We start from the raw sequence: 27,764 nt of genomic DNA, 5'->3' as shown, positions 1-27,764 counted from the left end.
TAAGGAGAAAGAGTAGCTATGCAGAGGGAAAGGAAACCTGTGCCTGCAGGAAGTTTAGGGTGGGGACATGGCCAGAAGGGCTGGGGTGCTACTAGCCGGAACTTTGCAGTATGTAATAGGTACGGCGATACCGAAGGAGCCTGGAGCCACAGGTAGGTAAGGGAAATGACTCCTTTAGTTCATGGGAACTGGTTCCAGCAGTGCCTGAGGAATGTTGGCTTTTATCTAACTGTCCGAAATCCCCTACAGTCCAGGTGGAGCTCGTTTCTGGATATTTGGACTCCCTTTTGGAGTTTTGGGAATTGGAGTTTTCCTTTGATCTGACAAAAGCTACAAAACAAGAACTTGTCTCAAAAATAAACAAAATCAGACATAATTGCTGTTTTAAAGGCTGCATTCGCCTTTCCTAACACTGTCTGTTTGATACCATCTTCTTCCTCAACTTTTCTAGCGCTGACCGTCCGGAACGGAGGGAACGTGCTGGTTCCCTGCTACCCGTCAGGAGTGATCTATGACCTCCTGGAGTGCCTGTATCAGTACATTGACTCAGCCGGCCTCTCCAGCATCCCCTTCTACTTCATCTCCCCGGTGGCCAACAGTTCACTGGAGTTTTCCCAGATTTTTGCTGAATGGTATGTCAGCGTCCTGTCTGAGTTCTGCTTCAGTATATTTAGTCAGTAAGAGTAAAAATAATCGTGATTTCTTAGAGTTCTTGAGACGTGTGTGTGTGCACATGCTCGTGCCTGTCTATCTGATTAAAAGACTGAACTACCGAAAGTCAAATCCCTTATACTGCTAGAGTTAGAAGCATACCAAGGAGACAATGAAAGCGGTTTAAATTACTCAAAACAACCGTTGCTTGCTTTCCTACCTACTACAAAGAGAAATTCCTTCCTGAAAGGTCTTCAGCTCCAAACTCACCTTGTTATAGTTAATTAACTATATCTGATAAGAAAAGCTACATTTTTATTTTATTTCCATAGCCCATTTACCAAAGTCGTGTTTTATCATATCAGGAATCTGATCAAATCCTAGGGCAGATACTTAGATCGTGAGGCTACTGAACCCTAATGGTGTATGGTCAGTTCGAGTCTTAACTCCCCTGGCCAAAAAGAGGAGATGGAAGTAGTGGTTACTGTTGCAATGTACTTATTATTTCTAAACATTCCGGAACCATGAGACACAGTAGAGCATGTCCAGTCATTTTTAGTAATATGGTGGCCAAATGGACACAGCATTTACTAAGTTTCTCACTGAAAACAGAATTTTTACATTCCTCTGTCATAACATATCCAACGTTATGTATGCCCCTTGCCCCACCCTAGCTTTAGTATGGGGGGTTTCCTTCCCACTGAATTGTGGGCTTCCCCCTGAATTGACACTGCTTGACTTGGCGGGTTGAACTGTTCCTTATTGTTGGTCCTCACTGATTTTTATCCTTTGCACATAGGTATCTCCCCCACATAGGGTGCCCTAAGAATTAGTTGTAGACTGAATCAGGGTGCTAGAAATTTATTTTCATCCAGATCCCCAATAAAAATATTGCAGCACACTCTGGGTCCAGCCCTGAAGGCACAGCAGGCAGTGCGCCCACCTCACCAGACCTGTGGCTGCAAGTATGGCTGTCACCCAGAGCACAGGGATGAGAGTGCTGTCGGGCCCGTCTGTGGTTTTGTTTCATAGAATTTTGTTAGCTCGTAAGTGGGTGATCCATGTTTACTGTTGGGGCAAGCATATGCATTCCATGGCTTCTGCCACCCCAATACCAAGGACATCCCAACCTGTAACGCCTTCTCTGGCTCCCAGGTTTCTGGACTAGTCGTGTTTCATGTGTTCAAACATACTACTTTTTTTTTTTTAAAAACAGGGTTGCATGTTGCTGAGGTTGCTTCGAACTCACTATGCAGCTGGGGCTAGCTTTGAATTCTGGATATTCCTTCCTCCAGGCTCCTCACTGCTGAGATTACAAGCATTTGCTACTACCCCTGGCTCTATTATTAGCTCTTGCACACTCTCTCTTTCTGAAGATTTACTTGTTTTTATTTTCTGTGTATGGGTGTTTTGCTTGCATGTATGTTTGTGCACCACGTGTGCACTACATTCACAGGCTGAAGAGGGAGTAGGATCTACCCTCGGGACTGGAGTTTCCGATACTTGGGAGTTGCATGTGGGTCCTGGGACCTGAACCCAGGTCCTCTGGAAGAGTACCCAGATCTCTCACCACTGAAGCACTTCTCCAATCACCCTAATACTTTAGTTTTGATAAATACGATTGGTCGCAAGTAATATTAACACTAGGGGAAATCAGGTGAAAGGTGTATGGGAACTCTATTATCATTATGCTTTCCTGTAAATCTAAAAAGTACAAAGTTTATTAAACAGAAAAAATTTCAGAAAGTATCAAAATGAGGACACAGCTAGAGAATATTAACAAAAACTATCATTAATATGTATAGAGTTCAAATATGTAAGAGATATAAAACCTCTAAGAAGTAAATGGACAAAAAAAGAGAAATAATTTACATAAAAATCTTTCTGGCAAATAGTTTACTGTCAGATAATGAACATTAAAAATATTTCTACCCTTTATTCCAGTAATTCCACTTTTAGTAACTTACCTAAGGCAAATGCTATTATCATATATATACAGAATAGTATCAATTTATGATTTATTCCTAAAAGGAAAAGCCCTGCCAGCCAATAACAAGCTAATAAGCTAAACTATATGGATGCAGGTGACGTAAAACAGCAGACAATGTTGCAGCCTGTGTTCTCATTTTGAGACGAGGTCTGGCTTATCACTGAGTCTGACCTTGAACCTCTGATCCTCCTGCTTCAGCCTCCTGAGTGCTGGGAATAAATATAAGCAAATGCTGGTCTTCCCAAAGATTTCATATGGTTTTACTATAATTAAATCTTTCCTGCTACACAAGCACTGCACTCCTGAGCTACCACCCCTTTAGGAAAACAAAAGCAGAACTGAAATAGTCACACGTGGCAAGGCGCTGCCTCCAAAGTGTCACCTACTCAGCATGACTGCTAGTTGCTGAGAGCGGGTTTACTCTGACCATGGTGCTGTAGGCTCAGGGCCTATTGTTTTCTGCCATCCCAGCATTAGGTCGCTGCCCTCCTTCCCAGCTGCCATTCTCATCCTGAGCTACATGTGGGAGGTCTGTAGGCAGCTGGGGACCATCCGAAGGCCTCGAGGTACTGGAGGTACTGGGATTTTGAAAATGTCGCCATTCCAGTGTGGCCTGGAGCCCAAAGACCACTGCTCCAGGACCTTTCCCACTCAGGATCGAAGTCACCACTTGCTTTAGACTGCCTCTTTCGCTTTGCTAGCGCCTTCATGCAGCCTGCAAAGCTCCTTCTCTCTAATAGGAGCTCAGTTGCTTAAATGGACAAGTGCTCGCTCTAGAGCTCTAGACAGAAGTAACTCAGCGAGGGATTGCAGTGGAACCAAGTTAGGCCTGCTCACCCCAAGTCAGGACCACCATCATCCTCTTGGGTTGCTGCCTCCCCTCTTCCTTGCTTGGAAAGGTGCTCTGGGGGACAACCTCGGGCCCGACTGCTTGCTTGGGGCTGCTGGAAGCTACTCTGTGGTTCCTGATCTCAGGGGCTTCTCTGTAACCTGCAAAAGCCCCTGCTCCTTGTCTCAGTGTCAGCCCAGCTCCAGACTAAGGGTACCTTTGCTTGCTTGGCTGCTAGGGTTTTCTTTTCAGAGGAGAGAGTTAAAGGGAAAGTTCCAGAGACTCTCCCTGAGCCATGTTCTCAAGAGTGCAGGCTGCTGTATGTCTAGCTTTGGGAGCCCAGAGACTGGGGGGGGGGGGGGGGGGGGGGCTGTTGCTGCCTCCAGAAGAAGCAAAACAAACCCTTTAGCCTCTCAGCAGGGATAGAAGTCTGTCTGTTGTGCCTACATGAGGAGTCTAGAAGTGATGAGGGGAGGACGCAGAACTGTTGCTTCCCAGTCCCTAATCCAACTGTGGTCCCTTCTCCATCGCCTTCTGATGTACAGTAGTACCCTGGACTCAGGAGACTTCTGAACTAAACTCTCGGATCTCTCTCCTGAGTCTGAAGTGAGGACAGAACTAGGGTCCATTTAGGTGTATGAGATGCTTTTCTAAAAGTACTTTCATGGTTTGTCTTCCTAAAAGGAGCCGTATTTTTAAAAGAATATTAAAGAAACTATGGATAGGAAAATCTCAGTACATTGTAGACAGTATAAAATTTTACCCCTGAACCCCTTGTTTTTACAACATTTTGACAGGGTTCTTAAAAGTTTCTAGAACATATGGTATGTTGCGTGCGTGCATGTGTGTGTGTGCGCGCGCATGCTCATTGACCAACATGATCACTGCCCATCGGTTGGTTGTAAGGGGTTTGGTTTTGTTTGTCGTATTGCAGTTTTCTAGACTCCTGTAATTTTTGAGCCAAAGCTGAAGTTTTACTATGTAACTCACTCTGGCCTCAAACTCAAATCCTCCTGTCTCAGTTCCCTTACAACTGGGATGTACCATGCTGCTATAATGGAATAGGGTGTGTGCATCCGCAGAAAGCCATGTCTCAGAAAAGGCAGGTGCTCTTCTCCCAAACACTGTGAGGCACAGTATGGTGTCTCAGGCTGGATCCTGGAACAGGAAAAGGACCCTGGGTGGAAACAGCTGGATCCAGACCAAGTCTGGGCCATGGTGCAGGGGCAGAGTTCTTGTCTGCCATGCACAAAGCAAAAATCAAAACAGTTACAATAATGATAGCTCTAAAACCTGAGTGTCTAACGTACTCACCCGGGCATAGCAGTGCGAACCTTCACACCAGCCCTTGTGGGTTCCAGGCCCCCTGGGGCACAGGAGCTGTCTCCCAGGTGTGTGAGTTGTGAGCGCTGCGCACAGGAGAACTGTACTCTCCAGCTTTTTTATGAATCGAGGATTATTCCAAACAAATAGTCTATTTCTTTAGAAAAACTGTGCTTGCATGAGACCGTGTCCTGAGTGAGCTGTAGGCCTGGCTGTTACTTGACTCAGTGCCGGGAAGCTTTGAAACAGGGTTCTCAGCCTTCCTAACGCAGCGATCCCTTAACACAGTTCCTCATGCAGTGCTGACCCCCAACCACAAATTATTTTCGTTGCTACTTCATAACAGTAATTTTGCTACAGTTACGAATCAAAATGTAAACGTCTGTGCTTTCCGACGGTCTTGGGCGACCCCTGTGAAAGGGTTGTTTGACCTCCAAAGGAGTCTTGACGCCCAAGAACCACTGCTTTAAAGGAACTTGTGTGTGTAGCGTTAGCGCTGCTGCCACTAGGTGGCAGTAGATGCCCGTGCACTGCCTAACACCTTGCTGTGTCTTCTTCCTTAAAGGCTTTGTCACAATAAACAGAGTAAAGTGTACCTCCCAGAGCCGCCTTTCCCACATGCAGAGGTAAGAAAATGAAGCGGGGGAGCTAGGGCACAGAAGAAATGTGGGTGATGGTATGTCAGGGATATCGGTCTTTTCCTAAAACATCCCTCCGTGGAGCCAGGTAAAATGACACACCTGTAAACCCAGTACTGCTGAAGCAGACAGGTTGTGAGTCCCAGGTCAGCCTGGGCACCAACAAGACTAACTCTTAAAACACACACACACAATAGGAGTTGAGTTTGATAGTGCAGGCCTTTAATCCCAACACTTGGGAGGTAGAGATAGGTATCTGAGTTCCAGGCCAGCCAGGGCTACACAATGTGATGCTGTTTCAAAAACAAGCAGATAAAATTTTAAAAAGATAATAAGTACTCCAGCTCACAATTCATTTGATTCCTCTCAAACACATCATATTACAAAGTCTGGACAGTTCACAGCCCACTTCTGTGTGAGTCTGTGCAAGGGACTTTTATTCTAATACCCACTCCCAACTTTTTTAGGAACAAATCTATTATCAAAATGTTTTCTGGTCATGTCAATCACATATGTAAAATTTCTTTAACTTTTAAACTGTTTATGTATGTGTTCATGCGTGTGCACCAGTGATCAGCCTTAATTGCCCCACACACGCATCTCACAGGTTCTCACTGGACTTGGATCTTATTAATTCGGGCTGCCTGGCTTTCGAACCTCAGGCATTCTCCTGACTCCACCCCTCCAGCACTGGACACACATAGGCACACCAGCTTTCTCTGTGCATGCCCGGGTCCAAACTCAGATTCTCAGGCTTGTACAGCAAGCACTTCACCAACTGGTCCACATGGAAAGTTCCAGTAGTGGAGATGTCCCTGCAGTTAACAAGATGGGAAGCCCTTTCCTCACAGACCCAACAGGCCGTTTGCTCACCGCGTGGCATCTCAAGCACACTTCCCTGTGTGACTCATGGCGCTGTTACTGTGTTACTGCTGTATACTATCTGTGCCATGTCACAAATACACTGCCATGAATTTAGACAGTTCTTCTGTTGTTGGACAGATTATTCCTCAATTTTTATTACGTTTTTGTTGAATTCTCAACTGACATCACTATAGACACAGCAGTGTCTGGCACAGCCATAAGCACACTTGGTGCCTTTGTGCCTGTGCGCCATATTGCATGAGAATATTGCTGAACACATGCAAGAACTTGATCTACCTACTCCGCACTCCGAGACCCCTCCAGACCCAAGTGGACTTTGTACACAGCCACTGCCTACACACATTGTCTTTTCCAGAATGCCATATAGTTCCAGAAGTGCACAGCCTCTTCTTGTTTCCATCTTTGCTTAGTGATACGTTCATCACCGTCTTCTCATAACTTCTTCATCACTGAATTAATATTCCGTTGTCATAATGTACCCATTTATCCATTTGCCAACTATGGGATGTTTTGGTTGCTTCCAAGTTTAGCAATTATGAATAAAACTGCTTCAGGTGTCTATGGGCAGGAGTTTGTAGATCTTGAGCTTTTGGTTCCTTGAGTTAGGTTACTGGGTCTTGTGGTGAGTGTATGCATAGGCCTGTTTGACAGGCAACAACAGAGTCTTCCATGGGGGCTTTGTCATTTCTCATCCAACCAACAAGGAGGGAGGACACCTCTGTACCACACTCTCACCAGACAGATTCGATGAGTCTAGCCTCTGTACCACTCTCTCACCAGACAGATTCAATGGATCTAGCCTCTGTACCACACTCTCACCAGACAGATACAGTGGGTCTAGCCTCCCTACCACATTCTCACTAGACAGATTCGATGGGTCTAGTCTCTGTACCACACTCTCACCATACAGATACAGTGGGTCTAGCCTCTGGCCATTGCAGTGGATAAGGAGCAGTGTCTGCTGCTTTGATTGGCATTTCCCTGACGATGCCTGGTGTTAGCACCTCCAGGTGCTCCCTTGTATCCTCTTTGGGGAGTTACCTCTGCAGACCTTTGGCTTAAACCAGGTTGTTCAGTTTTGACAGACAGGTGTGGCTTTTCATGTATATATCTTTCCTAGTCTGTGGCTTGTCATCTTCAGTTGTATTTTTCAGTCATCTCTACAGCACACCTGGGTTCTTGGGCTGACACCTCTTGGGTTTTTCACATGTTCTAGCTCATTCAGACCAATAAGCTGAAGCACTACCCCAGCATCCATGGAGACTTCAGCAATGACTTCAGACAGCCGTGTGTGGTGTTCACTGGGCATCCTTCCCTCCGCTTTGGGGACGTTGTCCACTTCATGGAGCTCTGGGGGAAGTCTAGCCTCAACACTGTCATCTTTACAGGTAAACGGGTTCCTGTTCTGTCCACTGGGCTGACGGTATACGGGCCTGCAGGACAGAGAGAAAAGCGTGAATGTGATACAGCAGCCTTGCACACCTGTAACCTCAGCACTGGAGAAGCTGAGGCAGGAGGATCATATTCCAGGGCAGCCTGTATCCAAAAATAAACAGGAATAAACTAGATATGAAGGAATAAGAGAAAAGCCATGTTGGGTAACTGTTTATCAAGCACAACTTTTGCTTCTGCTCTTTTTGATTCTTTTGTTTTTTCAATTCTGAAATCTGCTGAGCTGCTTTTTGATAGGATTTGTAAGGTGTTGAGAGCCTTAATGATCCCAGTGGTTGGTCTGGTTTCACCAGTTGGGGATTGTTTACTTAACTGGATCTTGGGTCTTTGACTCGGTCTGCTCTGGTTTACAACTGCTCTTCCAGAAAGAGCCCTCAGGAAGGAGCAAAATCTTTAGCGGGATGAGGCCGTGCAGAGGTGACATAGGAAATCTCCCTATTTTATCAGCATAAGCCTTCTCACTGCCTTGAAGTTTAGAAATCTCACAAGCTAGGAAGTCAGACTTTTAAAAGCTTGTTGATCCCTCAGCCACCCCCGTCTGTATTAGGGTTCTCTGGAGCAACAGAACTTATAGAATGAATGAATACATATTCATCCAAAGGAGTAGCCTCCAGTGCCAACAAAGGAATGGTGGATGTATTAGCAAACTGAGGGCGGGCAGGCAGACAAAGAGCAGAAACTTCCTTCTTCTGTGTCCTTATTTAGACTTCTAGCAAGAGGTATGGCCCAGATTGAAGGTGTCTCTTCCTGCCTGAAAGGTCCAGACTAGAAGTAGGTTCACCCACTTCAAACCAGACAAAAATAATCTCTCACAGGTGTGCCCTCCATTTCTGGATTTTAGTTCATTTCAGATAGAGTTAAGCTGACAACCAAGAATAGCCATCACTCCATCTCTAGCCTTGCTTTCCTCGCTGTCCATAGGATCACTGGTAAGCTCTGTCTGGGTGGCCTTAGGGAGTGTATTGGCCCCTGAGAACAGCGCTGGCACACGGTGGCTGCCGATGCCATTTTCCTTCTTATAACTCCCTAATTCCTTGAAGAACTGGTTTGTGGTTAGGATGGCTGACTGGGAAAAGGAGCTGCTAAGCAGGACAGTCTGAGGTAGCCCTCTGGGACCATGGTAGAAAGAGCTATGCCTAAAAGTTGTCCCCTGACCTCCACACACATGTCATGGCACATGCACTTACCAGAAAACAAAAATAATTTCTAAGGCTGGAGTTTGGGGTTAGAGAGTGTAATTACAACACAGCATCTGGGTCAGGGCACGTCAGCCCTGCCCTGTGCTCAGCCTGAGCTTGTGAGAAGTTCGGGCAACCCCAGACAAGGGAGCACCAAGAACTTGACTACAGTAGAGTAGGTGATTCCTTACACAGGTTGCAGGAAGGTACACACCAGGGTGGAAGCATGGGAAAGAGTTTATTGTCAGGTCTCAGCAGGGTAACAGCTTGATTCACAGATGTTGGGATCATGCTGCACTGGGTGCCATCACAAGAATTCTATGCAATTAGTCATCTCAGTGTCCTACGTAGAAGGCAAGAGAATAGCCAGGCTAGGGTCCTGGTTGCTCCTGTTGGGCTGGGTACAGCGTTGTGTTTTGTGTTTGTGCTGGACTCTGTATGGTCCCTGGGTAGCCTTGTCTCACCCTGGGGCTCTGTGAAGTGCACATCCAACAGGAGGACGGTGGTTCTGCTGTGCCAGGTGCACGCATGACCCCCAAGAGCTGCTTTGCTGTCCTCACACCACACCATCTTTGGAGCGAAAACAGAGGCTGTCAGGCTGCACGTTGACCCACAAAGCCTAAAACTTGCCCATCACCAGAATTTTGCTGGGGTTGTCATGAAAACACTGTAGCAAGGCTGTGGCTTGTCTCTTCTGCTCGCTGATGAGCTGTGACTGATGTGACAGAAATTACCGGGTTCCATGGGCGCAGTGAGAGGGGCCAGCTAAGAAATCAAAGGCTGTGAGATGCTCAGTTGCACTGGGCAGTGTGCTGACATTTGTGATCGTTTGTTGGGTTTCAGGGACAGGTGTCAGTTTTGACCCCCACTCAAGTGGGGGGAAGTTTCATCTTCCTTTCCTGCTTATATTATGGCTGCTGCATAGTATTCCTTCTGGGGCGGTCATGTTACCAGAGGTTTTAGAAGGAAAGCCTGGGCTCTGGCAACCATAAGAAGCTAGGCTCAATAGAGAAAATAGTGAAAAGAAAAGAAAGATTTATCCAATGTGACCATATTATGAAGAGGTAGAGGGATCCAGTGAGCACCTCCACATCCATCTTTGGGGTAGCAACGTAAGACCCAAGTTTTAACAGAGATGTAGCAGTACACTAGTCAGCAGTCCGGTCAGGATATGGTTCCAACCATTGCTGGTCCATCATAGTCGTCTACAAAGTGGTCCTCTGTGTTGTTGGACTGTGAACTCTCTTCCCGGGAGCTGCTGGAGGCTGGGGTCCTCCAGCCTTTTCCTGTCCCCAGCCTGGGCTTCATGGGGAAGTTTTGAGTTCCATTGCTTCAGTAGTTGGATTTAGCTGAGAGACGGGGCTCGGTGTCTTAGACAGCCTGTACTTGTCACCTTGGATGTTGTGGGGTGAGCAGGATGTACTGTTCTCTTGGCTCTGGTGAGCTGCTCATTTGGTATGCACAGCTCCTGCCAAGCAAGCGCTAGTGGCTCTTGAGAGAGAACTGAAGCCTGGGCTCCTGGTGGGATTGTGACAGACTCAGCAGGGGCCAATTGACAGGGCCTCAGGGTCTGCACCTCAGTCTGTGAGGCCTGTGACAGCAGGTGGGACCTACAAGGTCTTGTCTCCCTCCCGCCTGGGTGTTAATTTTGAGCAGCTGGCAGGTATTCCCGTGACCTCTACCAGGTCTTGCCACTGTAAACTGTTTTTCTCTTAGAGGGGACATAAGAGAACATTTATCCCGTTCTGTCCCAGCTTTGTATCTGGAGCTTTAGCACTGATCCCAGTCTGACCAAACTGTCTCTGTGATGTCTGCCTAATGGCAAGTTTTATATACCTTTACTTTTTTTTTTCTTGTTTTTGGGACAGGGTCTCAGTATGTAGCCAGGCTGGCCTTAAACTGTTAGCCCTCTGCCTCAGTCTCCAGAGTGCTGAACTTATGGTGTCTACTACACACCAAGTTCCTTTCTGTTTGTGAGCTGGTGTTTTGTTTAGAGAAAAGCTCTTTTACTTGTTTATCCCATATTTCTCTCACTGTATTTTTTAAGTCTTAAAGTCTACACCCATGCCCCCAGGTCCAAGTAGTCATCACAGGGGTCCACCCAGCCTCTCCCCTTCCTCCCATGGCCCATATTCTGTGTCCCTTCTCCCACTAGACTGTCTGCTTAGCTCTGACCATATCAGCTGCCAGCTGGCCTGGTGATGTCTCTGTCACCTGTGTGTTAAAGTTTCCTATTCCACTTTCCTAGAGCCTGATTTCTCCTACCTGGAGGCCCTGGCACCTTACCAACCACTGGCCATGAAGTGCATCTACTGCCCGATTGACACTCGGCTGAATTTCATCCAGGTGTCAAAGCTGCTTAAAGAAGTGCAGGTACATTTGCTGTGTGGGCCGGGGTCTGGATGCGGCTCTCGGTGGATCAGGTCTGCACAGCCATGATGTGGAGATGCCTGACCTCAGCTATGTAGAATGCTGCCTAGTACCCTTATAACTCGAGGAAATGATCTCTATTCCCTGAAAAAGTTTCCCCTCCAAAGAAATGGAAAGGGAGGGAAAGAAAGCATAAACGGGGTCCTTTAATGAGGACCAGCTGTGTCCTGAAAAGCACACGGATGCCCCTCTTCTCCAAGTCAGTCACTCGGCCTAAGCCTGAGTTGAGTTCCATGCTAGGTCTGTGGTTAGTCCATTTTGCAGAAAGGGAAAGTAGGTTCTAGTAAAGCGAGGATTTCTGTCCTGGGTGGCAGGAGATGAGCCAAGGCATTGGGATGGCAAGTGGGAGTCGGGGAGGCAATTAGAGCTGCTAAGGAGGACAGCTTAGACCCTGTGAGAGGAAGGGTTCTGATGCCTTGCCCAGACATCTCCAGAGCTTGAGTGCCTACTGAGGGACTGGTCATTCTCAGGTGTGGTTGCTTCCTTCCTCTCCTAGCTTATCTCTTTCACCCTCTTCACAGACTCTGCCATCATGATGAGGTGCCCATATACAAAAGGGTGGGGCAGGGTGACAAGAGACAGGAAGCTGAAGAACCCCCAGGGAGGCGAGGGAGATTAATGTCACCTTGGGTGGACACAGAGTACCCTGTGTGCTCATCACCATGCGGAGGGTGCTGGAGGATGGCTAGGAGCCTCGTGAGCAACTTGAGTCCAGGTCCCCAAGCCAGCTTCACCCCCGTGTCACGTGGTAATATTAGAAATCAGAGGCTATCTGGTCCCCACCTTCAGCGAGTAACACTCTGGAGGACGCTCAGGCTGAGGCAGGGAACACAGCTGTCGGATGCTAGCCAGGCTAGTAACAACACAAGACCCCGGGAGAAGTGCTGGCTTGAAAGAACAAGCAGATCACTTGGGAGGCAGAGGCGGGTGGATCTCTGAGTTTGAGGCCAGCCTGGTCTACAAGAGCTAATTCCAGGATGGTCTTCCAAAGCCACAGAGAAACCCTGTCTCGAAACACCCCCCCCCAAAAAAAAAAAACAAAAAACAGACCAGATCCAGCCAGGCCTAGCCACTGGAAACCTTTGTTTTTAAAAGGATTTGTGGCTTGATCCAAACTCTTAAATCAGAGCAGGGACCTATGGATTGCCAGCATCAGCAGGCTGATTTTTGTACAGTTTCTTCTCCAGTTCTGTTGTACTCAGGTAGGTATGTGCCTCACCGGTTTCCACTCTCTTGGAGATGGCCTACGATACACCAGGCCAAGAATACTGGGCCAGCACAAAGCCACAGTTCTCGCGAGTCAAGGACTTGTAATAGCTGACAGGGCAAGTATCGCAGGAGGACTGCACTCAAGGAGCTGAGCTTAGCTAGGGAGTAGACACAATGATGTCACCACCAAAGTTACTCAATGTAGTGAAAACTGAAGGCAGGTGCAGAGGAAACAGACCTTTTCCTCAACCACCTGGGTTCCTCTTCTCCCTCAGGGCTAGCTGGGTTTGAGAGAATGTGCCCTGGTGGTCTGACTTAGTGGGCTTGAGCACTCAGGATGGTACAACAGGGGTCAGGAGGAGGCTTGGCGGGCTGCTCTGCACCCAGCTCCTGCCCTTTCTTGTGACCCCCTTATCCCATTCCTCCTCAGCCCCTGCACGTGGTCTGTCCTGAGCAGTACACGCAGCCACCCCCAGCCCAGTCCCACAGGATGGACCTCATGATCGACTGCCAGCCACCAGCCATGTCCTATCGGCGGGCTGAGGTCCTCGCCCTGCCCTTCAAACGACGCTATGAGAAAATTGAAATCATGCCAGAGGTGAGCTGCTGTCCTTTCGCCCTTAAACTTGAGTTTCTGCCAGCGTGCCCTCTGGGACATAGCCAGTCTGTCAAAAGTGAAGGAAGGAAAGAGCACAGACCCCAGGCACGTGACTGCTCCTTCTGTTAGGCTTCAGTGGTGGGGCCTGCAGGTGGCATGCTGGGTCTCCACTACAGAGGATGCCAGTGCCCACTTAGGGTTTCCTGTCCTTCCTGGAACTCATGTTTGCGAAAGGAGAAGTGTAAACTTACTCGTTTGTATTTACTTCGGCATCATTTAAGGTTGTTTATTCCGAAATTGAATGGTTTACATTCTCCTAAGTGCTATCTTGGGTTTTATCATAAGGAAATGGAAAAGGTACATTGGACTTATGAACAGTCAAGTGTGACTCAGCTAGGGACAACAGCAAGGAAGAGGAGGTGACTGCAGAGCAGTGTGGAGCTGCTGCCTAGGGGCCCCCAGCACTCGGGTTTCTCAGTGTGTCTGTTAGACACCTTTGAATAGCTTTGATTTGTATAAATGGCTTTTGCTGGGGAAAAGTTCTAGAAAACAGATGGCTGGCTTGGCAATGAGAAGGTTCTCTAACTTTCTCTTTCGGAGAATTGCCGGTGCTCTGCTCCCCTCCCCCTGCAGCTCCACCACTGTCTCTTCAGCTTCTCAGAGGCCTTTCTCTAGGTTCTGCTTCATATGGGAGTCAGGGTTGCTGTATCACCCAGTACAGCCTAGGACAGATTCAGAAGGGCCGTTTCTTTAACCACAGGCAAGCAAAGCACATGCGGAGGATGAAAGGGTTAAAATCTTCTGCAGTTAGAGGAGTGTCTCCCCAGGCTACAGACTCTGATCTAGTCTTCCAAGAAGGACTTGCGCACTGTGAGCTGTCAGTCCTCAGGCCGGTTATCATAGAAGACCCGGCTCATGGGGGGCGGGGAATGCTGCCCTCGGAGTGCTGACCTAAGCTGCCGTGGGTTGGGGCTCTAGAGTTACTCCAGTGGTCACTTGTCCCCTCTGAGAAGGCCCACCTTGAGGCCTTGGAGGTAGCTTAAAGCTGCCCAGGGAATCTCTCAACAACTTGGTCCCTGTGATGCCACCTTCAGGCCTCCATGCCAGCCTGACCTGTGCAGAGAACAGTCACTTACGGAGCAGAGTGTGTTTGTGAGCCGGGCAGAGGTGAAGGATGGGACCTGGTAGTCACGTGTTGGGTAACTGCACCCCAGTGAGGCACACCTCACTCTCCACTCATGCTTCCTCACTTCATAGGAAAGCCCTCCCTTCTTGTTCGTCGATGTTTAAATGATATAAGCTACTTCCTCTGCACAACTGATAGTAACGCCAATGCTTATGCAATGGCATCTTGCACATTTTGTTTTTAAGTAAAGGCACCCTGGCTTCCTGGAGATCTGTACAGCTAAGAACAGCACATAGCCAGGCTGAGCACGAGGACCTCAGAGGTCCGCGCTCACTGCAGAGTGTGCACTGTAGCTGCACAGGAAAAGGCACCTCTTCAGTGACCTCATTGGAAAACACAGTCCCACAATAGGGGCCACTTGTCCTGCCATTGGCAGACACCAGATTGCCAGGAATCAGAAAACCACTCGGTCCATGTGCGATAGCCCCTATCCTGTGTGACAGTGGTCACCTGGAGAAGGTATAGGGGTGAGCCCAAGGCAGAGTAAAAGGAATCTATACCGGGTGTGTGTGTTGAGGAATCTGGGAGGTTCTTGGAGGCTCTGAGAAGACTTCAGGAACTGGCTGGAGCTGTATGAGTGATGTCGTGGGGGGGGGGGTTTGTAGTTGTGGGGTCCAGGGCACAGTGACGTGAAGCTGCCCTGATGGACCCTGCTGCAGTGCTGAGATGCGGTGGCACTCTCAGTTCCCACTCCCTCCTCTAGCCTTCGTCTGCTGTCTCCACCCCTTCCTGCTGGTCCCTCTTCCATCACTGTAATTGGCAAGAGATTTGTGGGAGTGTGTACCTGCTTCATGCAGTGAGTTATCTGGAGATTTTAGATTCTGGCAGTGTAAGTAAAATCCAAGACAAATATAGCGGCCAGCCTCGGAGGCCTTTCCCACCGGGACAGGAGAATGCTAAGAGCTCAGTGCTGTGCTCCACTAGGCCCTGGGTCACCGTCCACCCTGGCGTTCTTCCTGCCCCCTCAGAGCGAGCCCGTCTGAAACCCTGTGTTTGCTTTCAGCTGGCAGACTCCCTGGTGCCCATGGAAATCAAGCCTGGCATCTCCTTGGCAACTGTCTCAGCTGTGCTGCACACGAAGGATAACAAACATGTGCTTCAGGTACTGAGGGCTTGTGGGAACCCAGGAGAGACCCCTCCCCTCAGGACAGCTCTGGCTCCCCAGCCAGACACTGAAGATCCGGTTAGGTGAGACGTGTGTTCTTGAAACAAAGAAGGCACTTCATATGAGTTCTTACACGTCTCCCTCTAACCACATGCGTCAAAGCACACAAGCCAGCCTGAGGAGTGCCCTGTTGGCCCCTCTAGAAGTAGCATTACCCCATCTTATCGTGGGCATGTTCCTTGTTGAGCCTCAAGCCTGGGCACTGTGGGGTAAGACCCAAAAGGTGCAGACAGTACCTATCCCTTACGAGGCCTGGGATACAGGCACAGTACAGAGCCGGGGAGGCCCAAAGCCTGACACATGGGCAGGCAGCACTCACCTCTGAAGAATTCCTGCCGTGCATTCTCCTGGTTAATTTTCGGAGCCCTGAGGTCCAGGATTTCTCTGACCTCAGTATCTCACGTTTTCCACATATCTGTCTGGTAGCACAGCCAGCACTTACCTGCTAGACACCACAGTCTTTTTTTTTTTTTTTTTTTTTTTTTAATTTTCAAGACAGGGTTTCTCAGTAGCTTTTGGTTCCTGTCCTGGAACTAGCTCTTCTAGACCAGGCTGGACTCGAACTCACCGAGATCCGCCTGCCTCTGCCTCCCAAATGCTGGGAGTGCACCACCATCGCCCGGCTCACAGTCTGTTCTTAATCACCGTGCATGGCTGTGGTTGCCAGTGTCCATTAGGAGGGACTTCATCAGCAAGTAGCGGAATCCCTCGAAATGTAAACACAGTTCTCGCTGAAAGGCAGATATGATCCCAAGCACATGGTTTGCACTAACCCACATGGACCCAGGTGATGATAAGCCTGGCCTCTCAGACCAGCAGGGTCATGAGCTCAGCTCAGTGAAGAGGCCCTCACTGAAAGCTGCACTTTGATTGTCCTAGCCCCCTCCCCGGCCCGCCCAGCCCACCAGCAGTAAGAAGAGGAAGCGGGTGAGTGAGGATGTTCCTGACTGCAAAGTGCTGAAGCCTCTGCTGAGCGGCTCCATCCCGGTAGAGCAGTTCGTGCAGACCCTGGAAAAGGTGAGCCTGGTGGCCCGATGTGTGCCTAGGATAAGCCAGGATGCTATAGCCCAAGGAGAGGCTCAAAATGGGTTAAGCCAAATTACGCCTTCCCTCCTGGGCTGTCCCCAGAGCAGCCTTACCTTCCGTCTGGGACGAGGGAGCAGAACCCTAGAAACAAGTGTGGCACGTTAAAACTGCCCATCTTCACGGGAGCCTTGCTCTTCTCAGAAGACCACTGCCAGCCAGGAGGGCTAGCATCAGCGTGGCTAGACAGGTAGTGATTCAGACAGAAGCGTGATGGAGACACTCAAGTCCTGTCTCAGTGGCCATCTATTCCCTGGGCCCCAGTAGCTGCTCCTCCCAAAGGAGAGATGTGTGTGTGTGTGTGTGTAGGTGTTCTGCCTACGTATTAATCTGTGTACCATGTGTTTGCCTGGTGCCCAAGGAGGCCAGAAGAGGAGGCTGATCCCCTGAAGCTAGAGTTACAGTTAGGAGCTGCCATTGGATGCTAGGGATTGAACCATGGCCCAGGTTCTCTGGAAGAACAGCAATGCTCTTAACCATGGAGCCATCTCTCCAGCCCCGAAAGGGGAAATTCCTTGACTGCGTTGGTGCTGGGGCAGGGCAGTAGACTACCTTAAAGTTTTTATAATTTTGTCTTCAGTCACAGGATTATAATGCTCACTGCTTCCATATTATCACCCTTGCTAGGAAGGGGGATGGGGTATGCTTCTGAGAGAACTGGGCTAGCTCCAGTGCACGATGGCGGAGAGGGACAGCGTGCAACCAAGCTGTTAATGACCACGCTGTCTCAGTTGCCGACTTCTTTCAAGTCTCAGAAGGCTTGGTCTTTGAACTTTTTGATTCTCACAAACTGCTCTCAGGATCTTCATAGTCCTGCAGATGAGCAAAGGACCCCATCTCCCTTGTGGCCTGACAGGGATCCTGGTTCTTACCTCTGAGTTTTTAAATTATTATTTCTCAAAATAGCTGGCTTTTCCTTACCTTTTCCTCCTGCCTGACTCGTCCAGGAGCAAGCCCCTTTGATTGCATGTGCCCTGCAGACCTCACCGCCTTCCCAAAGCTGAATGGGTGCTATCTGCAGCCAAGGACAGGCAGCCCTGCATCAGGCATTTGCCTGTTTATGTCCCATCCAGGAAATTCTCTCTACTGTAGCTGCAGTTCTGATTTCTAAGGCGATGCTACAATTGCAATAAAGGTGGCTGGAGGGATGCTGCCATACCCTGCTTTGAGGAGTGGCGCTTTCCCTAGGACTCAGAACTGTGGGAACTGAACGTGGGCAAGTGCCAAGGTTGACAACCTGGTGTCCACCCTGAATCTCTGGGTGTGCTCAAGTCCCTCATATTCTCGTAAAAAGGGTGGGGCGATTTGGCTGTTTTCCTGACATTTTGTCTGTCTGGGGCCTTTTTTTAAAGACAAGGTTTCTCAGTGCTGCCTTGCTGTCCTGGAACTTGCTTTGTAGACCAGGCTGGCCTCGAACTGGGAAATCCGCCTGCCTCTAAGTGCTAGGATTAAAGGCATGTGCCACCACGGCCCGGCTGTTTGAGGCCTTCTATAAACATGAAACTCTGGTTGCATTCTGATCCTGATAGTCGAAAGAGCTGTGTTAAGAGTAATGCCAGTCTCAAGTACTTAGTCAGGCCTTGCTTTCAGAGTAGCCATCCTCCTCTTTTCTCTTGGAACAGCATGGCTTCAGTGACATTAAGGTGGAAGACACAGCCAAGGGCCATATTGTCCTGCTGCAGGAAGCTGAGACACTCATCCAGATTGAAGAAGACTCAACTCACATCATCTGTGACAACGACGAGACTCTGAGGGTGCGATTGCGGGACCTTGTCCTCAGGTTCCTACAGAAGTTCTGAGTGGGGCACCCTTCACCACGGACAGTCTGGTGGTGTCCTCTGGCTTCCAGAGGTGAGAGGTGTCCCCGGCCAGGACCTGCACTTCCTTCTGCTGAAGCCAAGAACTTTTGGAGTCCTGTTCTTTTTGGTTCTGGAGCTCTCGAGCAGCTTGGGGTGGCAGCATTGACAAAAGCCTTTCCTAGAGGAGTGGGAAATGCCTGCGTTTTCAGGGCTCGAAGGGGGCAGCTCTCGGACTTAAACCTGCCTACAGCGCTATACCTAACAAAGGACAGTCCCCAAGTCAGAGACCTAGCCTATCCAGCTCTATTCTGTGGCCCATCTTGCTAAAATAAACATTATTTTTATAGAAGTACCCTGTTCTGTTGAACTATAGTCTAAATAATGATTTAATATCTGGGGGGCTGGGATGGTCTGAAACCACACCCAATAGTGAAAATGTCACAGCACATCTGTCTCACCTCTGCCTTTATCATAACCCAGCCCCGTTTACAAAAGCACAGATATAATCCCTGTGCTGGAGAATTCAAAGTCATCATCTGATCCACAGCAAGTTCAAGGCTAGCCCGGGCTCATTAGACTCTGTCTCAAGAAGCAGGAACAAGTCATGCATGGTGGTATATGCTCTTAGTCCAGCACTCAAAGATCCACCTACCTCCTAAGTTCGAGGCCAGTCTGGTCTACAGAATGACTTTCAGGACAATCAGGGATACACAGAGAAACCCTGTCTCGAAAAACAAAACAGAAGAGGAGACAAGAGCAACATGGAATTCAGATTGATTTCAATTCTGTTAAAAGATACTTCTTAGCTAGGCAGTAGTGGCACATGCCTTTAATCCCAGCACTCAGGAGGCAGAGACAGGTGGATCTCTGTGAGTTTGAGGCCAGCCTGGTCTAGAGAGTGAGTAAGGGGGGGGCGGGTGTTGTGGGAGCTCCTTCCACTCCTTCAGCCAATAGCCGCTGAGAGACCAGCCCACTGGTGAGCATCACAAGGCTTGAGGGATATGAAGACCAAGACTCAAGACTTGCCAAGCCCAATGGCTCCGTTCAGTCCCTGGAAAGCACATGGTGGGAAGCACAGGAAACCAGGTCCTGAAAGCTGACCTCTGACCTCCACGTGTGCATGTGGCCTGTGTCCTCCCACCTTCAGTAAGCATGTGTAACTTCTTTAAAGGATGACAGGCCCACTCTACCTTGTTTTGGTTTTTGAGACAGGGTTTCACTGTATAGCCCTGGCTGTCCTGGAACTCGCTCGTAGACCAGGCTGGCCTCGAACTCAGAGCTCCTCCTGCCTCTGCCTCCTGAGTGCTGCGATTCCTGGTGGTCAGTTTCTTATACATCATCACTGTTAAACTCACTGTCTTTCACCCTTGCTCTTAAATGACTTCCTGATTTGGTAAAGACTGATAAAGATGGAAGATGGGTAAGTTGTCTGCAAACTAAAACTGGCCATGAACTAAAAACACTTTACAGTTACAGTTTAAATAGATCACATTCCCCACAAAGCAAGAGTAAACAACACGAGGCCCCTGATAGCTCCCGTGAGGGCCAACCTCATGTTTAAACGCCAGGCAAACGTAGCAGGGACTAGAGTAGAGGTGGCAGATAGGATGTTAGATAGGCAGATTGAATAACAACCACACATACTCGAAACCCAGAGGAATTGGGGAGTAAGGAAAGGGCAGCCCACCCGGAGGAGACCCTCAACTGAAAGGGAGGAAACGACAAGTTTCCGCTGGAGGGCGGATGGTGGCGTGCAGGGCAGCAAGCCCACGGCTAGCTAACACGGAGGGACTGTTAGGGCTGATTTAAACATTAAAAACAACTAGCCGGGCAGTGGTGACACACACCTTTAATCCTAGAACTCGGGAGGCAGAGGCAGGTGGAGCTCCGCAAGTTTGAGGTCAGCTTGGTCTACAAAGCGAGTTGCAGGACACTCAAGACTACACAGAGAAACCCTGTCTTAAAAAAAAAAAAAGCCGGGTGGTGGTGGCGGCGCACATCTTTAATCTCAGCACTTGGGAGGCAGAGACAGGTGGATCTCTGAGTTTGAGGCCAGCCTGGTCTACAGAGTGAGTTCCAGGACAGCCAGGGCTACAGAGAAACTCTGTCCTGAAAAAAACAACAAAAAAAAAACTATAGACCAACCTGGTCTACAAGAGCTAGTTCCAGGACAGGCTCCAAAACCACAGAGAAACCCTGTCTCGAAAAACCAAAAAAAAAAAAAAAAAAAAACTATATACTGCTTACAGTTACACATTAAAGCCAGAAGGAAAGCAACTGGCTGGGGGAGGCTACGCCACGTGAACAGCAGTGCAGACTGGACGGTGATGCTGCCAGAGGTGACAGCTCATCAGGGAGATACAATCACGGCTATGAATCAACGGTGCCGAGGGCCAAGCCACAGAGCTGAAAATTTGATGACACTAATTATTAAAATAACCAAAGCAGTGCATTTATAAATGAGCTAAACGGAGCTCAACGGCCTTCACCCAAGTACCCGTCTTGGGCACAGAGGTGGCTGTGCTCCAGCTGCACATCAGTCTTCAAGAGCAGTGGTATTGATTATAAAGACCATGTGGCAGGCAATGAACAAGCCTTGCTATGTTTAAAGTCACCCAGGCAACATTTACCAGAGTGGAATTAAATTTGAATTTTATAACGCATTTTAGAAACCTGCAAATATTCAGAAACTAAGCAGCTCATAAAAATAAGTGTGGATCAAAAAGTTTATTCGCCAATGAACTAAAAAAAAAAAAATGGTCTTAACTGGAGCTGGGGAAGTGCTTGCTATGTAAACATGAGGACATGACTTCTGTCCCCAGAGTCCAAGGGGAAATCTGGGTCTGACTGAATGTGCTTGTAATCCAGTATAAGGGAGACAGAGAAAAGTGGGATCCTGGGCTAACACTGGCTAGCCAGCCCAGACTAATTGAGCCCCAACACCCAGTGAGAGAGCCTGACTGAAGAAACAAGTTGACAGCTCATAAGAACAACACCAAGTGTGATCGCTGGTCTCTGTATGTGCACATATATATGCACACACAGGCTGGCATAAATGCAGAGAGACCCCACTCTCAAAAAGAGGAACTAGCCGGTTGTGGCGCATGCCGGTAGGATTTGCTGAAGGAGGCAAAGGTCAGCCTGGGCTACACATTTAAAAAAAAAAAAAAAAAAAAAAAAGAATTGTGCTTTAAAACAACTTCAAGACAGACCTTAAATAGTCATGGGAAAGGAAGGTCTAGGGCTGGAGAAGTGGCTCAGAAGAGCACTGACTGCTCTTCCAGAGGTCCTGAGTTCAATTCCCAGCAACCACAAGGTGGCTCACAACCATCTATAATGAGACCTGGTGCTCTCTTCTGGCCTGAAGGCAGAATACTGCATACATAATAAATAATCTTTAAAAAAAAAAAAGGAAAAAGGAAAGGAAGGCCTAAAACGGACCTACGTTTTTACCTCCAGAAACTAAAAAGAACAAAAGTAAGCTCAGAGGGAAAAATAAAGGAACTAGAAAAAATTCCTAGTGCCAATTGTTTGGTACTTCCCTGAATTGTTAACAAGGAGACCTCGGAGGCCCCCAAGGTAATACAAGCTCTTGGCATCCCTCATGGCTGTCCAGCAGAACTGTATGGTAAGACCTTGTTCTGAAGACACCACACCCTCTGGTTGCAAGAGCTAGGGAAATTGAGCCAAACCTGCACTAGAACTTGCTCGCTGCCGGCTAGCTTTCCTACTCCTGGAAAATGCTAGGTGGGTTGGTAAGGGAGAAATGCGCCAAGATCCTGCCCAGCTATCAACTCTATAAACCCAACACTAACCTGCCAGGTGAACTGTGCCCACCTCTGCAGTGAGATGACACTCTGGGGTTAACCAACGACTCGATGATGGGTTTGAGCTCCCACCATGGGAGAACACCTATGCCTGGGACCATTATAACTGGTCAAAAACATAGGCCCTAGGGGGTAACTTACTGCTATTGTTTAGTTAGATTGACATAGCATCAAACTGCCCTCTAAAAATTGACACTTGCAGGCAAATGCTACTATCAACCTTAATCAGAAGTCTCCCCCTCTGAACGGTGGCAAGCACAGTGACACGTGGCTAATCACAGTGCTGAGAATAAGGGACAGAGGGCATTTTTATTACCCACTCTTAGGCTCAGGGAACAAGGCAGAAGAGGAGCAGAAAGAATCTAAGAGCCATCTCCTGGGCATGACACAGCCATCGCAACCATGAGCTCAGCAGCTAGTTGCCTGCACTGGTTTGTGCAAGATGGCCATGTCCAAATGTCCACAATCAGCCGTGCGGGGAGGAGGGGCTTGTGGGGCTCCACCCCTCAATGTTAAACTACTGGCTACTCTGAGATTCTAGAAGGGAAGTCACTGTATTCAACTGTGTACCCACTGGTGAGCCCACCAGACTCCAGTAGACAGTACCATACCCGCGGTCACAGACAGCCCTGTTCAAACTCAGCTCGTTCACAAAGCACAAAGGGTATAGGGGGTGAAAGGGGATCCAGAGAGGAGAAAGGGGACTGACAGGAGACGGGAATGAGATGAATTATACCCGTGCATGGAAGTGTCAATGAACATTTAATAAGAAAGGTGGCGTGGTAAACTTAGAAGATACTTCCCATCATTAGTCACCAAGAAATGTGGCCTGAACTTCGAACCCAAGTCTGGCCTGTGGCGCTGAGCACGAGGAATGGAACACACCTCAGCATCACTGCAAGTACAAAATGCAGCGGTCGCTGCAGGAAAAGGTCTCCCAGATGCTCGGAAAACTGTACAAATGTGCATTACCCAACAACCGCACTCACGGGTCCTGCAGGAAGACAGGTGTCCACCAAAGGTCTTGCTCCTGCCTTCACGGCAGCTTAATCCCAAATAGCTGAACTCAGGAAACGGCCCAAGTGCCCAAGATACCTTCAGGCAGTCTTCCTGCCTCTGGAGCGCCTGGGCTACAGGTCTGCATCTCCACCCCGGGCTCGCTTATCACTGAAATGCACAGACGGCTGTTGGCCAAGATAACTACCCCCATTTCCACCCTTCCTGCTGCCTCCCCTAGCAAAGGGTCTGAACCCCACCCCACAAGTCACTCAATGTCCAGGTACCTTGGGAGCAATCCCACTCACTCTGCCTGTCCTCTCCCCCAACTTACCTGTCCCCACTCTTTCATCAGGAGCCCAATGGCTTCCTTGGCGCTGCGCTCTTCGGGATTCTCCTCCAGTGTGTGACATAGAGCACGCAGGAGGCCACAGCCAGCAAGCAAGGCTGCTCTGCCAGGAGACAGGACAGCGGCCACTTCACAGCACACACTCCAAGACACTCTGGATTCCACAGAACTAACCAGAAATTCTAAATAGGCATTCCGTGTATACAGTGCGATTTTTTTATATAGCAGCCTCCTTCACCCTCCTCAGTACTCTGGGCAAGAAATAGTAACTATGGCACCACTTCCACTTCTGGCCTCACCAGGGGACAATATTAGGTCCTATCAATCTTAGATGTCAGTGCCCCGGGCTCCCACCTGCAGAACCAGAGGAGGGCCTGCCTTTGCAGGCCTGGAATTCCCAGGTTCCATCTTCCACAGCCCAGGACAGCACTTGCTCTCAACCAAGTAGTTCTCAGATGCACACACCAAAAGCCTGTGACTTGATGTGGAAGTGAAGCCCAGAGACCACCCCTGCCAGGTCAGCACAGGACACCATAACACATTCCTAAAGCAAATGGGAGGAGCCAGAGATGGCTCAGTGGTTAAAAAGACCTGTTGCTGCGCAGATCTGATGCCCTCTTTTGGCCTCAGCAGGCAGCTGCAAACATGAGATTATACACTTAAACACACGCACACACACGCGTGTGCACATACACACACGCATGCACGCATGATAAAAATAAATCTTTTTTAAATCTCCACAGTAAAAAAGCTTGGCTGGTGTGCAAAATAAAACACGGGCTGACCGCCTGGGCTCCTGCTTGTCGGCTCCCCTTACGGCTCCCTGGCTGATGTTGGAGGGCTCCCAGCTGGCCACGCAGAGGCCACTGTGTTCAGGCAGGCACCCTGGCTCAGGTAACTCTTCTTTCCCTGCTGAGAATAACCAAACACCTCCACACAGCTTGAGTTAAAGTCTCCATTTATTTCGTTTTTTTACAAAAATCCAACGTAAGACCTTTGTGCTCATGGTTTGAAAGGGGCAGACAGATGGACAAATTATGTTATCAGAGCCCCAGGCAGCCCCACCCTCCAGCTTCACCTGCGCTAACAAGACCACCCCAGACAAGAGCGTTGTAGGTGGTCCACTGGCCTGAGACACCCTGGGAGACTGTCACTCTGTGGGTGGCCCTTGCCCTCAAGATAAAGAGCAACTGAAAAACAAGGCTGTCCTGGCCCTGGAAGCTGAGACTGGGTAGCCAGGTGTGACCTGTGTTAGGAATCTGCACTAGATGACCATGGTGAGCTGCGGCAAAGCAGCTTATAGCAGGAAGAATCATTTCCAGGCATGCTCCCTGGCTCCCCAGCCCAAATGACAAGCAGTGTCCAATTGCTTGTCTCTGCCTCTTGCCTCCGAGAGTCCCTCAGTCACTGTCCATACTTGTTGCTGGGGACCTTCAGTTAGCGTTCCCACCGGGCCCAGAAATGCTACCCCATAGGATGCTCTGACATCACTATCCCTCAAACACATTTCGATGACATCCATGAGTGACCAACAGCTTTCAGTGCCCTCCAGAGGGGTTCTACCGTAGAGACGGACTTCCTCATCAGATACCACAGCAATCTACAAGTTCTCACATTAAAAGAAACAAGGCAGATAGGGCCGGGGCTCACGGCAGAGCGATTGTCGGGATGCCCATCCACAGCTCCGGGTTCCATCCCCAATACTGGGAAGTAAAAAATAGCAGCCACATAGTTAGCAAAAAAACCACCACACTCTTTGGCTCCCCTGAGGGAAGAGGGCTACTGCCACAAGGAACAGAAAGAGGACAGAGAGTCGGGGAAGGAGTCTGGACCCCTTTGCTGAGGTGCTAAGAACTACGTCCCAGAAGACACCGATGGAAGCTCTGCAGCAGCCTGGCCCTCTGGCCGCAGGGACTCCTGGAAGGCGGAGGCCACAGCAGCCTCCAGCAGAAGGGATCTACAGAGAAGTCAGGACAGCAGCACTCGCGTCAGGGCCTAGGAAGACGGGACTGGCGTAAGGCAGGTGCACGGCCAGGACAGCCCTGAGCTCTGTCTGGTGCAGCTGCTCAGTTCCACTTCAGCCAGGTGGGCGGAGTGACAAGTCACAGGCGGAATCCCTGACACAACCCTACGCTTCCAGTTTCCTGCTGCCACCACCCCCAAAATCAGTTTATTTCACTGGCAGCCCTGGGAGTGGAGAGCGGTAATGTGGGGGTGAGCGCCTGTTAGCTTCCAAAGCCGGACTAGAACTCTCCTAGCGGACCCCAGCCTCCAGCTTCTAGCATGTCCCAGACCTTGAAAGAGGGGGCTTCCAACAGGCAACTCAACATCCGGGGTCTAAACCCCACAGGTACACAATGGAGTTCAGACGTGAGGGGAAAGGTGAACTCACTTAGGTATCCATCCCAAGGCGCTGCCGTGAGACTCTAGGATCCTCAAAGGACACAGGCCAGTTCTGCACCATACAAGCTCCCAGTCGAGACCTGCTAAATTGTACAGGGACCTGCACCAGTGCCCCGCACCGGCGTCACCAGGAGGGTGAGCTAAAGGTCATTGGGCAGCAGAGGCCTCATCCCCGCCTCACAGGTTGCTTCCTTATCCTCTCTCAAACACAAGAAAGAATGGAAGAGTGGCAATAACCCCCAAGACAAGTGCTACCTGGCACCAGCCCTCAAAGCCCAGGGAACATGCCGGCCCCACTGTGCAGCCCCCAGCAGGAGGGGAAGCTGTGTTAGCATCACTGAGGCTACAGGAAGGGGTTGGGGTAGATTAGGAGATCTTGCCTAGGCCAAGTCCATCCTGCTTATTTCTGCAGCCAGTGCCATTGGGACAGTCCAAGTAACACAGGGTCAGGACCCTCTCCACTAAATACATAGCCAGGTAGGTCCCTCCCTTGGAGAGATTGGCAGAAATTTCAGGTGCACCCCCACCCCACCAAATATATATATATATATATGTATATGTGTGTGCATATATATTTATATACACGTATGTGTGTACATATATGCACACATATAAATAAGCCTCGAATGGCAGATGTGAAACTCTCTTTAAATAATAATAGTTGTCACTGAATTTAAAAACCACGAACCAGCCGTCCTGGGCTTATGAACTAGTGACTCCCCAGAGTCCCACAGTCCTCAGTGTTCACCATCAGTCAGTGCCCCGTGCAGAAGCCCCGAGTCTGCTGACCAGGATGCTGGGCCCAGTGTGACTGACTTCAAGATAAAGACAGCTACTCCCTTCCACTCTTCCTGCTGCCTTCCCCAGCCCCACAGATGTCCCCAAGGTCCTTCAATGCCTGGGAACCGTGGAGCGACTCTCCTCACTCCACTCATGGTCTCTTCAGAACTGGCAAGGCCCTAAATGAACTTGAAGCACTTGGTCTTGTCGTGGGGCAGGCGGGTCTTGAAGAGCACAGAGTCCACCCTGAACTGTGTGTATAAGAGGGGCATATAGCCGTACACCTTGACAAAGAAGTTGATACACTTGTGCCGCTCGTGAAAGTGAGAGTCATCATGGGACAGGGCCTGAGGGCACCCCGGGCATCGGAAAGTCCACCTCGATGTCACCTGGAAACAGAAGGAGAGAGCAGGGTGAGAACACAGCATAACTGCTGACAGAACCTCATAGCGTGGCCAAGCCAATGCTATTTCCACAGAGAAGCTGCTGAGCCAATGGCTACATCCACACAGTCCAGCATGTATGTATCCAAAACACTCACAGGGGGCCTTTCCATGTCACCATACTCATCAGACACAAAGTATTAGTATGCCCAGTGTGACTGGCCCAAACAAGTCTACCTGCAATCTTTACCTGGGTGGTACAGCAAGATGTTGGTATAGTTGTTTCAACCATATTTTTCATAGTGAAATACTGGAAAACTAGCCACAACAGAAACAAATAATTCTAAAATATTACACAGCCATTACAAAGATTATTTAAGAAAATTACATTTTAAAACAATGAAAAAAAGAGTTAGTTATTAAGATTTCCAACAATTAGAAAATGTAAGAAACAGGATGGTGTCACAAACCATATGGCTAACCATTAGCATAGGCAACTGGTGGTTTGAAAAGGTATGGCCCCATAGACTCGTGTATTTGAGTGTTTGACCTACAGGGACTGACACTATTAGGAGGTGTAGCCTTGTTGAAGGAAGTATAACACTGTGTG

At 49.1% G+C, this 27,764-nt stretch overlaps 2 protein-coding genes across 9 annotated transcripts in view; one reads left to right on the top strand and one right to left on the bottom strand.

Annotated features, from left to right (window-relative positions):
• Ints9 (integrator complex subunit 9) overlaps positions 1–18,725 on the top strand; it is an 86,141-nt gene extending 67,416 nt beyond the window's left edge. For all 3 annotated transcript variants that reach the window (XM_057786805.1, XM_057786807.1, XM_057786806.1), the window contains 8 exons: positions 452–632; positions 5,359–5,419; positions 7,533–7,704; positions 11,195–11,319; positions 13,016–13,183; positions 15,373–15,471; positions 16,414–16,551; positions 18,240–18,725. In XM_057786805.1, coding sequence (XP_057642788.1) covers positions 452–632; positions 5,359–5,419; positions 7,533–7,704; positions 11,195–11,319; positions 13,016–13,183; positions 15,373–15,471; positions 16,414–16,551; positions 18,240–18,416 — 1,121 coding nt within the window. In that variant the 3' untranslated portion in view covers positions 18,417–18,725. The remainder of the gene's footprint in view (positions 1–451; positions 633–5,358; positions 5,420–7,532; positions 7,705–11,194; positions 11,320–13,015; positions 13,184–15,372; positions 15,472–16,413; positions 16,552–18,239) is intronic.
• A 5,804-nt stretch (positions 18,726–24,529) lies between these two features.
• Extl3 (exostosin like glycosyltransferase 3) overlaps positions 24,530–27,764 on the bottom strand; it is a 94,865-nt gene continuing 91,630 nt past the window's right edge. For all 6 annotated transcript variants that reach the window (XM_057786046.1, XM_057786045.1, XM_057786050.1 and 3 more), the window contains one exon: positions 24,530–27,160. In XM_057786046.1, coding sequence (XP_057642029.1) covers positions 26,951–27,160 — 210 coding nt within the window. In that variant the 3' untranslated portion in view covers positions 24,530–26,950. The remainder of the gene's footprint in view (positions 27,161–27,764) is intronic.

This window comes from Chionomys nivalis, chromosome 12 (genome assembly GCF_950005125.1).
Source record: "Chionomys nivalis chromosome 12, mChiNiv1.1, whole genome shotgun sequence".
Lineage (NCBI taxonomy): Eukaryota > Metazoa > Chordata > Mammalia > Rodentia > Cricetidae > Chionomys > Chionomys nivalis.
Note: the sequence above shows the minus strand (reverse complement) of the source record. Positions and strands in the feature narration are given on the sequence as shown.